The 15,619-nt window shown below is 38.3% G+C and overlaps 3 protein-coding genes across 8 annotated transcripts in view; 2 read left to right on the top strand and 1 right to left on the bottom strand.

Moving 5' to 3' along the window:
• Nucleotides 1–2,043, top strand: part of PIGZ (phosphatidylinositol glycan anchor biosynthesis class Z) — a 26,905-nt gene extending 24,862 nt beyond the window's left edge. The window contains exon 6 of the mRNA XM_045037091.1: nucleotides 721–2,043. The gene's annotated coding sequence lies outside the window, so the exon portion shown is untranslated. The remainder of the gene's footprint in view (nucleotides 1–720) is intronic.
• Nucleotides 1–2,043, top strand: part of NCBP2 (nuclear cap binding protein subunit 2) — a 10,557-nt gene extending 8,514 nt beyond the window's left edge. The window contains exons 3-4 of the mRNA XM_003991757.6: nucleotides 63–201; nucleotides 721–2,043. Coding sequence (XP_003991806.1) covers nucleotides 63–201; nucleotides 721–792 — 211 coding nt within the window. The 3' untranslated portion in view covers nucleotides 793–2,043. The remainder of the gene's footprint in view (nucleotides 1–62; nucleotides 202–720) is intronic.
• Nucleotides 2,044–2,369: 326 nt separating this feature from the next.
• The window catches only part of SENP5 (SUMO specific peptidase 5), a 51,064-nt gene continuing 37,814 nt past the window's right edge, over nucleotides 2,370–15,619 (bottom strand). For 2 of the 6 annotated variants that reach the window (XM_023260274.2, XM_023260272.2), the window contains 4 exons: nucleotides 11,140–11,277; nucleotides 8,299–8,382; nucleotides 6,414–6,464; nucleotides 2,370–5,640 (listed from right to left, as the gene is read on the bottom strand). In XM_023260274.2, coding sequence (XP_023116042.2) covers nucleotides 5,530–5,640; nucleotides 6,414–6,464; nucleotides 8,299–8,382; nucleotides 11,140–11,277 — 384 coding nt within the window. In that variant the 3' untranslated portion in view covers nucleotides 2,370–5,529. Of the gene's footprint in view, nucleotides 5,641–6,413; nucleotides 6,465–8,298; nucleotides 8,383–11,139; nucleotides 11,278–15,619 lie in introns of those variants that run through there. The other 4 variants (XM_023260276.2, XM_023260277.2, XR_006585141.1 and 1 more) reach the window with 4 other exon arrangements.

Below are 15,619 nucleotides of genomic sequence, written 5' to 3'. Positions count from 1 at the left end.
CCTGTATTTCTAAAAATGTTTGGAGAAATGCTATATAGTGTTCCTTAATACTTCCACTTAAGATACTATTCAAGAGCAGATGCAGAAAATGCCATGAGGTACATAAATGGAACTCGTCTGGATGACCGGATCATTCGCACAGACTGGGACGCAGGCTTTAAGGAGGGCAGGCAGTATGGCCGTGGGCGATCTGGGGGCCAGGTATGCAGGAAGGTTCTCTTGGCTCAGGGTTTGCCTGGGATTTCAGTCCTAGTGACAAGATTTTGTCAGTTTGTGTTTGCTCTTGTAGAAAATAACTTTGTGCCTATAACCCTCGCTTGAAGGGAATCTGAAAACTAACCATTAGGATTGGTAAATTATAGATTGTATACATTTTCACAAGCAACCATTATTGGACTTCTGCCAGGGCCTAGATATTTTGTACCTGCAAGTGTCTAGAACAAAAGGAAAATGCACTGAAATAAGTTCTAAGTTTTTATTTTAAAAAATAGCCTAACTTGAGTAATCTTTGGAGTATGCTACTTTTGAATGCTGGTGAAAGAGTATGAGCATAATGTTTGGTAAAAAACTGTTAGTAGGGGCACTTGGCTGGCTCAGTCAGTAGAGATGTAATTCTTGGTCTTCTTGGTTGTGAGTTCAAGCCCCACGTTGGGTGTAGAACTTACTTTATTTGCTACCCCAATCTTCTCTATAATGTAACTTGTGTTCTTTTCAATTAAGGTACGAGATGAGTATCGTCAGGACTATGACGCTGGGAGAGGAGGCTATGGAAAACTGGCCCAAAACCAGTGAGTGGTGAGAGCCCCATCGTGAAAACTCAGTCCTTTGGCCTGTTCAATTTGCCATGCATTACCCAAGGTCTACAAACCTGTCCACTTGTACCATGCTTTGATCAAGGTCTCTTCTGAGCTGGAAGCCTTTTCCTGGTTTTCCTCTGAAAACTATTAAAGGACAGAATCCAAAAGAATGCCTTTAAATCTATAGTCTTACAATCTTGGCCATGTGTCAGATTACCAGGTCAGAATTTGTGTTCCATGGCAACAGATTCGATCTATGATGTTGATCTGTCAGCCCCAAACACCACACTTCTTTTAGGAAGATGGAAAAATTTTTAAATGGATAGTACGATCACAGTCTACACTGGGGCCTGGAATTATTAAAAATTAGGTTTGCAGGAGATAAAATGTAATAAATGGGGCTTTGCTATGTTGTACAGCTTTGTTCTGTTTAGAAGTCTGACAACTACATTTGTTTCTGGGTTGAGTTCTAATCTCTAAAGGCAAATTTAGGAGTCAGGGCAACTTCCTAAATTGTTGGAGCAAAAGTAAGCCTTAGACTGTAAGCCAGGGGATACCACCAGCTTATATGCTATATGTATTAAGACTTGAGTATTTATTATTTTATACATTTTTCAAAAGATGTGTTTTACTTAGAGCTACAGAAGGGTTTATGCATCAGACTGATTTGTTTTCAGAATGATGTTAGGAATGGACTGGGTTTAAAAAGGGCTTGAAGATCAAGAGAACATATAACAAGAACAATCAGAATTACTTCCCTCAGGAAATGTGTTTTGGCTAATTCTCATACTGAAGTCTGTCTTGTTTTTTCCTTAATTGTGCTTACGGAGTGTCAGAGCCTGGACAGGGAGCTGATGGTTTCTTTAGAGAAGGGAGTCTACAAAATTTATTTTGTATTCATAAGGCATAAGTTGATTTCTCTAATGTAACTGTTAGTCTAATATAATTTTCCCTGACATATAAGTGAAATTTTCTCATCTATCAACAAAGTATCTCCTGACTTCTAAGGTTTGTGAGAGTTGGAGATGAAGTACCTTAATAGGAACATCTTTCACATTAAAGTATAGGTTCTCTCGTTAAGTTCAAGTTGATTACTTGGATTAAGAGCTATGACTAGCTGTAAGTGCATAATTTGCAGATGTTTAATGAAGACATAACACTCTTCATTTGAAATATTTCTTTTACGCTGTACTTTGAATTAACGTATTTTATAATGTTGTAGTAAAATGTAACTCAGATTTCCACAGACAGTGGTTCCTTTTTGAATTGTTGAACCAAGTTATCATCTCTGCCCATCACCTATAAAGAGAGACATTGGAACTCTTCCTCTGGAATATTTGAGTAATGTGCAGAATTTACATGTCTAATAGCGAGCTCATGAGTCACATGGGGGTAGTGGCTGTTGTAGTGCATGCAAATATGAACATTGCCATCACTGCAGAAAATTCTGTTGGACACTGTTGGGTCAGCTGCTTAGAGCTTACACTGGTCACTGTTCATAAATGAGCTTTGTCGTGACAAGAGCGTCACTCTCCCAAACAGTACATGTTATTCAGTACAAGAGAACACACATTTATAAAGGCATTTAGTTTATTTTTCAAAAAAATATTTTTGCTAGAAGGTTTGAGTAATTTTACATGATCACAATCTTTAAATAAATTCTTTTTCTGTCCAAAGGTACCATTTAAGTGAACAGCTTATCTAGGCCTGTTTTTGTAACACCCAAATACAATTTGCATTTCTCTGACGGTATATTCCCTAGGTCTTAATTATCTATAGGCCAGGAGGCAGAGCCTCGCACATAATAGAAGTAGGTGCTTTACAACTGTTGATTAGTTTGGTTTCTTAACATAATTAAACAGAGCAGGTAGTCAGTATATTCAATTCACACTATTTATTATTAACATACTTTTTCTCATGTGAAGGGTCTGATCCACCCAGAGCTCTCCCAGTCAGCCCTTCTCCCCCGGGGAAGCAGTGAACACAACTGCAAAGAAAAAGGGCAGCTCTTCCACTAGTCAGGGCTGTTGTTTTGTTCCAACCGTGACTCCCAAGATGACAGTGTCACTCAGAAGTAGAAAATATAATGCAAAGCCAGAAAGTGGGGATAATTGGCAGCAACTGCTTCCTTTCCCTTCCTTAAGAGGTTCCCTTCTTAAGAGAACTAAAAGTTGAATTAAATCCACATTCATGGCTACAGATTTAACATAAGGACAAATCACTGGAAATAAACAACAGACTAGTAATTTGCTGATGGACCGGGCAGCTTGAAGGCACATCATAAGCAGCTTTTAGTTTGTACAAGGCCTGCACTCAACCTCAAAAGCATAAGGTCTGCCCACTTTGTGGGCACCCAAACAATTCAGTGCCAAGCTAGTGACAATAAAACAATGCCTGTCTCTTCCACCAGCAGCCCAGACTATATTTAAAAAATGTCTTTGTTGCAAAGAAGCAATTATTGCAAACATCAGGACAGAGGCCCCTCTGATGTAGGGTTTGGGCTAATAGAGGTTTACACCTAATCACAAGGGGGAAAAGCAACTCTGTATGCTAAAACCGAGTTTCATGAATAGAGGAACATTTTGAACCATACTTAAAACATCTGACATTTAGGCAAAAGCAAGCTTGATAGTACACCTCAAGGTGCCCTATGAAGCTGGAAGTGAAAGGGAAGCGGGACTTGGGCAGCTTACTGTAGTTACCTCTTGAGCACCCCTGCTTGCCTCCGCGCCGAGGAGGTGACCGTTTCTCAGACTGGAGGAAAACGGCAACTCCACTTCTGAGCATTAAAGATTCAGAACACAGTTCTGCCTCTTCTACGTGCCTGGTTGTCAGTGAGGAGGTGAGATGGAGCTCTAAAGTATAAAACACTGTGAATCCACAGCCTAGTTACTGGCCACTGCATAACTGCCCCCTTCTCCCATTAGGCAAATGTCTTACATGCAGATTTGAAAAAATCTCATGTTTGCATAATTAGCTAATGTCAGAAAACCTCAGGATCTCTTCCTCACTTTAAATTGTCATCTTTGCAAATGCTGACAACACAAGCCTAACTGTAGCAGCATAAAGTGCCTCTGATCTCAGTCCTTTTAGCGACCTGAAGCACAGTAAGAAATACTGACCTGGTTTTACACGAAGTCTAGAGGAGTGTGGAGAATGCTGGGGCTCTTTACAATGTAAACACTGGTGTTGGTGCTTGGAATGTCAGGGGATGGGAACCCTGCGTGTAAACATGTTCTGACTCTACCTTCAACTGCTGGAAACCTTACCTCATGGCCAAGTTTAACTGCACGTTTTAGCTTTTTATTTCCAACACCCCACACCTAACCAGGCATAAATCCAAGTATCTTCTGTCATTTACTTGGTATTTGGTGTAAGCTTCTGAGATGCTTACCTACACCTCTGTTGTTTTTTCTGCCCCAGTTCAGAAAAGGTAATTGAGTAGTTTAACATGCATCTTTCCTCATTTCCTTTCTTTTCAAATATCACAAAAGGCTAGAATAAAGATGCAAGATCCATTACTTTAATCCTAATGCAGCGAAGTATTAGGACAGGGTCGCTTCTGCTTTTCCCCAGAAGACGAGGTTGATAGAAGTGAAAAAAGGACTCCAGCTCTGGAGTCTCAGGGTTGGTCAACAAGAGGCCAACTGAGGGAGCCCCGCATGCTGCTGAGATCACTAAAGAGGTAGGAGCAAAAAAAGTCTAGTAACATCTGCTGTGCTCCTGTGCAAGCAAGTCTTACTACTTTTCCTCTTCTCCCCACCCATCTGCAAAAGACCTGGTCAGTCTTTAGTTCTGAAGATTAATATTTAAACACCATTGAAATAGGTATTTGCCACATCTTAGACAACACAAGGGTAGTGACAACTTGTAAATTACTCTTGGAAAGGCTGAATTCTCATGTGGTTGACTACTAGTTTGATGGATATTAATGTTTTTTAATAAATCCAGAGAATTCAGTGTTCCAGCAAAAGCCTTTATAAGATTTAGGCATTTGTTGTAATTCTTAAAGCCAAGATTGAAATTTTCTCATGTGTTAAAATAACTGGACCCCCCCACCCCCAAAAGCTGTTGTCTTTAATCAACTCCTCCCAAAGTAGGCACTGCACTTATAAGTGTGCTTGTATAAACAGAACACACCAGTCAGGTTTTGGCCACTTCTCACCCTTTCAAAAGGAATGCAATTCACTCTGCAAGACTCATTTGGAGAAGGAAGTCCATGAAAGGTGCAGCAGGTAAAACAGGACTGGCTTTGTCAAAACCACCACTCCTAGCTACCCTTTACACCCCAGGGAACAACGATCCTTCTCAAAGTTATGTTGTATCAAAAACATCCTGCACTTTTAGGTTCTGGGATTAAATTTTAAACCTGTATTCAGTTCACGTCTAAGTAAATTTCAAAAGCTGCACCAAATCTACTAGGCTTTTTTTTTTTTTTTTTTAATACTCTGCACTGCATGCTCTGTCTATATGCATGCGTTTGGATAATAAATATTAAATATGGGGGAAACACACGGAATCCATAAAATTAAAAATGAAACCAAACTGAACATTAAAAAATAGTACACGGTAGCTAGAGAAATGAATAGGGCAAAAAACAAATTTGAGGTAACAATAGTGGCCCAACACCACTGATCTGAAATATCTGTAAAAATTCAAATAAGTGTTTGGAGATTCAAGTAACAAACCATCTGCTTCAACTTGGTCAGACCTTCCAGAGTCCTGCTGAGTTTCAGTCCATGAGCCGGCACTCACACAGCTCCTTATAAATCCTCTTCCGCACTCGGGGCATGTCCTCTTGGGAAAACTGGAAAGGCTGCTCTAAGGCGAGGCACTTGCAGTACTGCAAAGGTCCCAGAAACACTTAAATGGCATATGGAGCTTTGATGCAGACCTAACAGAATGGGGCCTAAGGTGGCATTTTAAAGTTTAAACTCGTTGTAAAAACATTGTTTTGAAACATTTGCCTCCAAACAACTTTCCAGGTAAGTATATGGTTTGGGGTCTCCCCTCTCTCCCCCAAACAATACTGTGAGAAGCAGAAATTGATGGAGAGGCTCCAACTCTTTCCAAGGTGCTACCTGCTGAGCTGAGACTGCCACTCCACCTAAAGTGGTCTTTTAAGTGAGAACTTCGGTTTGTTTACAAACCCCAGACATTGACGAGTCAAAGGAATGAGCTCATCTTCCATGATCTTTGCAAATCTCTATAAATTCATGGGTTATACACAATTTCTTCATAAATGTAATGTATGACAAAATTTTCATTAATCCTTTTAGACCACTAAGGGAACCCACAGCATGAGAAAGCAGTTTTTGAATGTGGCCCTTATTTAAAATGTAATTAATTTTGTTCTGTGGTTAAAGACCACTTGCCAAAGGTTAAAAAAAAAAAAAGTAGTTAATTCTGCAAATGCCAAGGGTCTACGATACAGACAGATTCAGACCAGTCTCTAGTGTGCCTAACCTCTGATAAGACATGTACACCAGGCGAGGAGATATTCGGGTACCTGTGCCTAATGCCAGGTACATAACAACAGGGGCTCCCATCTCTCCTTTCTAAACCCAACAAATTTAATTCACACATTCCAAATTCTGGATAAACAGATTTCTTTACCTGGAGCACAAAGACTCCACAGTCACTGTCATTTTTCTGTTGTGGAATACACTAAAGAGAAAAACAAAATGATCATTAAAATAAGACCAAGTACTCATCTTCAGATAGGAAAATTTGTTTTTATGGAAAAATAAGTAAAAGAAAATTGTCTGTCCAGGACAGCTGGTGTACTAGTATATATCTCTGGTGTTTAAAGTGTGTGATTTTACAGAGGCATCAAAAGAGCTAGCAACCAAATGTATAGAACCTTCACCTAAATATGAGAAATAGAAAATCAAAACCCTGTTTTAAAACTTGATTTGGATAGTTTTACTATCAGATTACTGACAATGGAATCAAAATGGAATTGTGGATCAGAAAGCATACGCCTGGACTGAGTATGTACTAAAAATCCTGCTTAGTAGTCTTCACGTTTCATCTGTCACTCTTTGAAAGAAATAAAGATAAGCAGTATGTTGGGGTGCCTGGATGGGTCAGTCGGCTAAGTAATTTTGGCTCAGATCATGATCTCACGGTCTGTGAGTTCAAGTCTCACATCAGGCTCTCTGCTGTCAGTGCAGAGCCCGCTTCGTATCCTCTGTCCCCCCTTCTCTGCTCCTCTCCTTCTTGCATGCTCTCTTAAAAACAAACATTTAAATTATTTAAAAAATAAAAAAGAGCAGTATGTTTCCCAAAGAACTGATTATGTATTCTGCCTAAAGGGGAAATGTGAAGGATGTTGACTAAATTTGGAATACCTAGATATTCTAGTTGGGTAATTTTCAAAATTTACAAGTTCAATTCCGGTTTCAACTAAAAGACTAAGTTATTAAAAGAAAACTTAAGCCTAGGTTTAAACCTTAGCATTTGGTGTAGTTCAAGGATGAACAAATAAATCTGGTTCCCTTGGGTTTGGCTTAAAGTTTGTTTCAAGACTCTGCCTTTTTTTTTTAATAGGTTTGTTTTGAGAGAGACAGACACAGTGCAAGTGGGGGAAGGGCAGAGACAGGGAGAAAGAACATCTCAAGCAGGCTTCCAGCTGCCAGCTCAGAGCCCAACATGGGGCCTGAACTCACGAAACTGAGATCATGACCTCAGCTTCAACCAAGAGTCGGACGCTTAACCGACTGAGCCACCCAGGCACCCCAAGACTCTGCCTCTTTAAGATTGTGCTCACTGATCCAGACCTAAGTTCAAGGACCCAACTCTATCAGTAGTTCCGATGGCCTAGGTGATACCTAGGCTTCAGTTTGCTCATCTATAAAATAAAGAGGATGCCCATCCCTAAATGACCTGCCTACCTCATAGGCTGTAAGGATCAAATGAGATCACACATGCAAAAACACTCTGAAAACAATAAGGCAGTGACCATAAAATGTAAGATGCTGGTATCTGTAACAGTGATGAGAAGACCTGCCTGAGCACTCTGCCCCATAGACAGCACGAGTGCATATAGGACAAACATAGTGCTGCTTTCATACTGAAACCTTCAAGCCACTGTCTTCCCCAGATGCCTGGTAAGAAGCCCAGTGCACTTGCTCCCTTAGTGGATCCAAATAGTCACTTCAGCATTTCTGTGGGTCTATGTGGGTCATCTGGAAGTAACAGGCAGGTGCCATTAAAAGAAAAAGTTCTGTTTTCCTTTCCCTTTTTTCCAATATAACAACCATATCGTTAGCAGCTGCCCCATTGATGAAATGACTAAATTTTTCTCCAGAAGCACTGGGAAACTAAGTAGCTAGATGATCAATACTACACAGGTTTATTCTAAGCTGCCTCCCTGCAGCCTCCAGACTCTTACTGGTGTCTCCATCACCAGTCTTCAAATGCTTTTAAAGACACCCACCCCTAAGGATAATTCCATCCCCTTGACATGCCTGGGTTTTCATTTTTATCACATACTTACCTTTGTAACAGCAGTCTGCCAACCCTGAAGAAATTCAGGTCTATTTTTTTCTCTGGCTTCAGTCAGCAAATACTTTCTTATATTCTGGTTAAAAAGAAACCACAACACAGATGCTGTGTTCCATCAGTTGGTGAAAAATGGAACCTGCTCACAGCAGATAGAAGCAAAGGAGGAGGAGGCTGTGGCCCCACCACTGGGCAAAGTCTGCACTCAAGAGTTTAAAAGGTGGAACTTTATTTCTGACCTTTCATTTCATAGTGTTAAGAAGGACTCAGGCCTTCTATACTCAGGTATGCATTTAGGCTGTGGATACCACTGTATGTTTTAATTAGAAGTTTTTGTAAGATGGTCAGCCTTTTCCAGCAGCCAACTTGCTGAATTTGACATTTAAATATTGGGAAGACAAAAAAAAAAGACCTGACTACTGCCAATGTTCAATACAAAGAAGGAACCCATGGCAAAAATCAATAATTGAAACTAAATGAAAAACATTCCAGCCTTAGATATACTCTATTTTGAGGGCTGCAGATAAAGGTATCTTGCAGTTTCTAGAAAGTTCTACTGAAACCCATTCTGGATACTAAATACAGTCGAGTCCACTGCTGAAGCTTCTACCAAGATGAAGCCTATCAGAGTTTCAAATATTCCCTTATGCCCTCTACTTCTGTGCATCACTTCTAAAGGTGAAGTCAGAGGTAACAGGAATTAAACCAACCACACTGAAGGTGGAATATTAGTATGTATGTACATGTATACAACTGTGTTTATGCACATACTACCACACACACATATATACATACATACATGCACATATGTATTTTCTTCCCATAAACATATACTCTATCACTCTGCAACTGGCTATTTAAAACCCAATAGGTCTTGGAGATCTTTCCATGTTATTTAGAACATGGAGATCTATATTCTATGATCTATGATCTAGATCTATGATCTATGGCCAGTTTAATAGTATGAATGTACTATAGTGTACTTAACTATTCTGTTGGTAGAGCTAAATTTAGGTGGGTTTTTTTTGTTGTTTTGTTTTGTTTTTACTATCAGTAATGCTGCTGCAGTCAACATTCTGGTGCATGCCCTATCACTGTGCACATACGTACACAAGCATTTTTATGTACCAAGAAATAGAACTGGTATTCAATAGGATATATATTTTCTTTCTTTTAAGTAGGCTTCATGCCCAACATGGGGCTTGAACTCACACAACCCTGAGATAAAGAGTGTACTCCAAGGACTGAGCCAGCCAGGAATCCCTAGGATACACAAACATCTTTTATAAATTTATAAGGCACTTAGAACTGATCAGGATTTCAACTCCCCTAAGTGGCTAGCTATATTAATTCATATACTCCACCAGAAAAAATGAAAGCTGGTTTCCTTACACCTAATGAACACCTGAATACCATCAAACTTGCCTAATGGGCAAAAAATGAAGCCCTGATGTAGTTTTCATTTGCATTTCCTGTATTTCTGATAAGACTAAGCATCTCTCCACATGTTTCAAGGCTATTTGCATTTTTCCTAAAAATTACTTACTGGAATAATCTTTATCCATTCCTCTTAAATCCTTTTATTAATTTTTAGGAGTTCTTTATATTTTCTGGGTAGTGATTATTATATGTCACAAATATTTTCTCCAGGTCTTTCCCTTCTCTTTGAATTTTAGGACATGCAGAAGTTTTAAATTATGGTATGGTCCAATTTATCAATCTGTTCCTTTAGGTGTTTTGCTTTTATGGCTCTGTATAAGAAGTCCTTCCTGAATCTAAAACATAGCATTTTCTATATTTTATTCTAACTTTTATAGTTTTGCATTTTATATTTAGGTCATTATTTTACATGGAATTTGCTCTTATAAATAGTATGAAGGATCTGTATGTGGATCCAAATAGACAGCTACTTTTCACAATGGCATATATTGAATAGCCTGTCTTTCCCCAACTTTATCATATACCAGGTTCCCTCATATACAGCAGTTATTCCTAGATTCTCTGTGCTGTACCACCAATCTACTGGTCTATTCCTAAGTTTTAATTATTAAAACTTTAATTATTAAAACTATGGTTTGGCCTCTGGTATTCCTTCCTTCAATGTTCATGCAATAAACTCTGCACTATGAATTCTAGGATGAGCTTATCAGTTTTCATTCAAAATCCTCTTGAGAAATTGGGGGCAAATTGGTATATATTATTAGTTTGAGAATAATTGATCTCTTTCCAATACTGAGCCTACCTATCTTTCCATCTGCTCAGATTTCCTTTAAATATAGAGCTCTACTCTTAAAGAACTTCCACAATTTTTGCTGGAGTATATACTCCTGGTCAGTTTATATCTTTGTTTGCTTTTGAAAATGGAATCTTTCTTTTTTCAGTTAAATTTAACTGGTCCTTGCTACTGAAAGAAAATCAGGAAACCTATGGATTTTTCTTGCATCTCACCATGTTGTTGAACTGTCATTAGTTGAGCTCTCCTATTTTGCTGGCTGATTCTCTTGATTATAACTCATTCTACATAAGTTATTTTGAAGATACAAGCCAATTTTAGCCCTAAGAGAAACCAAGGAAAATGATTTGTATCCATTCAAAATGCAGCTTTATAGGGAGGCAGGAAAATATGTGACAAAATCCAAATTAGACTTGTTTCTCAGAGTGGGATCCATATCACAGACAGCTACCTCTCCCAACCTGGGGATTCCTCTTGTAGTTCTTTTTCTCTGCCAACATTTTAGAGGGTTTTCATGACAGAAATTGATCCCCTATGATAACTGACTTCTGTTCTATTTGATCACAAGATAAATGAAAAAATATAGGCAGTATATTAACTTACCTCTACACAAAACTTAAAATGAATGCCTTGGGAATCATAAAATGAAATAATTCGATTAGAGAGTGTCACGGTAATGAGAGACCAGTGGACTTCCAGGTGAATAGGAATCAACAGAAGACTCTTTTTAAACAAATCCACCTGATTAAAAAAGAAAAAGAAATGCGGCCATCACCACAGACTATCCAAAACAACAGCAGAAACCGCTTCCATTTACTGACCTTTGACCTGTTTGAGGTCATAAAAGCAGGAAGTGGTGAAGCCAAAATCTGAACCCAGGTCTGAATCTAAAGCCCATGCTTGTAACTACTAAGCTATAATACACAATAAGAAAACTGAAGATCCAGAAAGCACCATTTCACATTCAAACCTGCTACACCTGTGCTTTGCAAATGCTTAATGTGACTTAGCCTCTTATTTTTTTATGCTTTTGTGTACATATTTGACCTTGACTCAATTCTTATGTAGGAAGGAATCATCATATTATAAAACAGCGCAGGCACCATAAGCCTTCTTTTTATAAACTCAGTGTCCTAGTTAAGATCATGGGCTCTGAAGGAAGTCTGGTGAAGTTCAAAGAGAACCTCTTCCACTTACTGGCCAGGTGACTTTGGTCATTTTCATAGCTTCTTTGTGACTTGATTTCCTCAACTATAAACTACAGACAACAGCCCCTACCTTAGGAAATTATTGAGAGAGATAATACATATAAGATGCAGAAAACTGCTTTCACATATTCTATGTAGCCAGTGAATCTTAACTATTACCATTATCACTACCTCAGGTTTCCCAGATGGTAAAATTGAGAAAAATATCCTTGATAATTCTTTACACATCCTTTACAATCTAGAAATATTTACTATTCCACTCAAAATCCCAGTTGTGGAATGAATGATAAAGTAGTAGGTGCTCAATAAACATCTGTAAAAGTTGTGAATGAATTTTTTTTCAGGTTTTTTTTTTTTTTTTTGAGAGTTTTTAGGGATTCCTTAGGTTAAAACAGTCACAAGGCTATTTTAAAGTACATCAGATTCTTAGAAGCTATTTCTCAAGCCTTCCTTGCTTTCTGGTATTCAGATAATGTCCTGCTCTAAATGAATCTTCTACTAGTCGACATGATCTTGGAGCAAAGCACTTTAGCACCTCTACTTTTCCATTTTCTGCATCCATAAACCTGGCAGGTGAGGTGAACAGAAGAAAACATGAAAGACAGTTGGTCCTTTCCAATGCACAAATCCTGAGTATCTAAAACAAGGAATCACATCTAAACACAGTATTAAATGAGGCCAAATTTACATTCTTCTTAAAAAGAAACTCTTTCTGGGGTGCCTGGGTGGCTCAGTTAAGTGTCTGACTTCGCATGATCTAATGGTTCAGGAGTTTGAGCCCTTCATCGGGCTCTGTGCTGACAGCTCAGAGCCTGGAGCCTACTTCAGATTCTGTGTTTCTTTCTCTCTCTGCCCCTACCCCGCTCATGCTCTGTCTCTTGAAAAAATAAACATTTTTAAAAAAGCTTTCTCCTAATTATAAAAACAATTTTGTCTTTTTAGTTTATTTTAGAGAGAGAAAGTGTGTGAGCAGGGGAGAGGGGCAGAGGGAGAAAGAGAATTTTCTTGTTAGTAAAGATTTTTTTATTTTATTTATTTTTAAAAATTTACGTCCAAATTAGTTAGCATATAGTGAAACAATGATTTCAGGAGTAGATTCCTTAATGCCCCTTACCCATTTAGCCCATCCCCCTCCCACAACCCCTCCAGTAACCCTCAGTGTGTTCTCCATGTTTATGAGTCTCTTGTCCCCCTCCCTGTTTTTACATTATTTTTGTTTCCCTTCCCTTATGTTCATCTGTTTTGTCTCTTAAAGTCCTCATACGAGTGAAGTCCTATGATTTTTATCTTTCTCTAATTTCACTTAGCATAATACCCTCCAATTCTATCCACATAGTTGCAAATGGCAAGATTTCATTCTTTTTGATTGCCGAGTAATACTCCATTATGTATATAAACCACATTTTCTTTATCCATTCACCCACTGATGGACATTTGGGCTCTTTCCATACTTTGGCTATTGTTGATAGTGCTGCTATAAACATGGAGGGGGTGGGGGGAGAAAGAGAATCTTAAGCATTCTCTGTGCTCGGTGTGGAGCCCAACACAGGGCTCAATTCCACATCCCTGGAATCACAACACAAGTCGAAGTCAAGAGTTGGACACTCAACCGACTGAGCTACCTGGGTGCCCCTATGAAAACAATTTTTAAATAAAAATTAGAAAATACAGATAAGAAGTACACTTCAGTGTATATCTTTCCAGATTTTTCTTTTTAATACATTATCTCTGTCATACATAACTTTATATATATAATTAAGATATATATGTGTGGTAGACTGTATTATTATTGACCCAATTATTTGTTGCCCTTCCTATAAAAAGGATTATAGAGAACTGCCTGATGTCATGTGGCTTCACTGTCCCTCCCAGGTGAAGAAAGTAGTCCTGTCATGTGATTTGCTTTAACTAGTGCTCTGTAAATAGAAGTGAATTTATGTCATGACCAAGCTGAAGCTTCAAGAGCCAGCCTGTGGCCCTGAGACTGTTATGTCTCCAGATTAGGTGCTGTTCCTCCCATCTGGGAACCCATTTAAGGACTAAAGATGAGAAACTATAGGATCATGTCCTTAGATGCAGGAAAAGTATTTGATAAAACTCAACATCCATTTATGGTTAAAAACTGTCACATAAACTAGGAATAGGACCAAAACTTCTTTAACCTGATAAAAGAGTATCTACAAAAAACCCTACAACTGTCAACACAAACAGTAGTGAAAGACTGCTTTTCTCCAAAGACTGAGAACGAGGCAAAGATGTCCCCTCTCATAGAAGTCCCAGCCAGTGCAATAAGACAAGAAAAAAAATGGCATACAAATTGGAAGGGAAAATTAAAACACTCACTACTTAGAGACATGATTGTCTATGAAAATCTCACAATCTACAAAAAAGTTCCTACAACCAATGAGTCTGGCAAGGTCACAGGATACAAGGTCAATTCACAGAAATAAGTTGTATTTCTATTGCTAACAGGAAACAATTGGAAGACAGCATTTAAAAAATTCTGTTTATAGCAGTTTTGGAAATATGAAATAGGGCTATGTTTTGTTTTATAATTTTTTTTTAATGTTTATTTTTGAGAGAGACAGGAGGACGTGAGTGGGGGAGGGGCAGAAAGCGAGGGAGACACACAATCAGAAGCAGGCTCCAGGCTCTGAGCTGTTAGCACAGAGCCTGACATGGGGCTTTGAACTCACAAGCCGTGAGATCATGACCTGACCTGAAGTCTGACACTCAACCAACTGAGCCAACCAGGCGCTTCATGTTTTGTTTTGTTTTCGAGATAAAGAGGGTGCAAGTGATCTAGGGGGAGGGGGAAAGAGAAAGAAAGAAGTAGGGCTCGAGCTCACCCAATGTGGGACTTAAACTCATGAACCATGAGACTGTGACTGTGCCAAAGTCAGATGCTTAACAACAGCCACCCAGGCGCCCAGGGTTACATTTTTTTAAAATATGTGCAAGACCTCTACACTAAGAATTAGAAAATATTGCTGAGAAAAATTAAAGACCCCAAATAAAGGGAACATGTACCATGTACATGGAAATGGAAGATTTAATATTGTTAAGATGTTTATTCTCCCCAAACTAAATAATCCCGCAAGTTTAAAAAAAAAAAAAAAAACTGACAAGCTGATTCTAAAATTTATATGAAAATGAAAATGCAAACGACCTGGAATTCCCAAAACATTCTGGAAAAAGGATAAAGCTGGCCAACTTACACTATATATCAAGATATACTCTAAAGGTACAGTGATCAAGACAGTGTGGTATTGGCATAATAACAGAGATCAATGGATAAGAACACAAAGTGCAGAAACCGACCCATACATATGTGGTCAGCTGATTTTCTACAATGGTACCAAAGCAATTAAACTAGGAAAGAGAAGTCTTTTCAAGCAAATGACATTGGAAGAACTGGATATCCATATGGAGAAATCATCAAAATTAAAAATCTTTACCAAAACACATGGTTAAGAAAATAAGTAAAAAAGCTATAGACAGAAAACAATCACAAAACATAGACCTGACAAAGAGTTTATTTCCAGAACACCTTTCTTTACTACAAACCTTTTCATTCATATCACCCACCCATTTTTCTGCTGAGTTGGTAGTCTTTTTCTTATCAATTTGTATAAACCCTTTATATATTAAGAAAATCAGTTCTGTGACATTAATGGCAAATATTTTCCCTAGTTTACTATTTGTCTTTTTACATCGCTATTTTAAATGCAGAGTTATTTTTATGTAACTGAATTCACTTTTCTTTTATAAACTTTTAAGTTGTGCACAGAATGTGCACAGAATGGACTCAGTTACCCTATGGACCAGTTCTTTCATGGAGTTTTCTTAGTATTTCCATTGTTTTATTTACTTTT

This window comes from Felis catus, chromosome C2 (genome assembly GCF_018350175.1).
Source record: "Felis catus isolate Fca126 chromosome C2, F.catus_Fca126_mat1.0, whole genome shotgun sequence".
Classification (NCBI taxonomy): domain Eukaryota; kingdom Metazoa; phylum Chordata; class Mammalia; order Carnivora; family Felidae; genus Felis; species Felis catus.
This window is presented reverse-complemented; position numbering and strand designations above follow the sequence as displayed.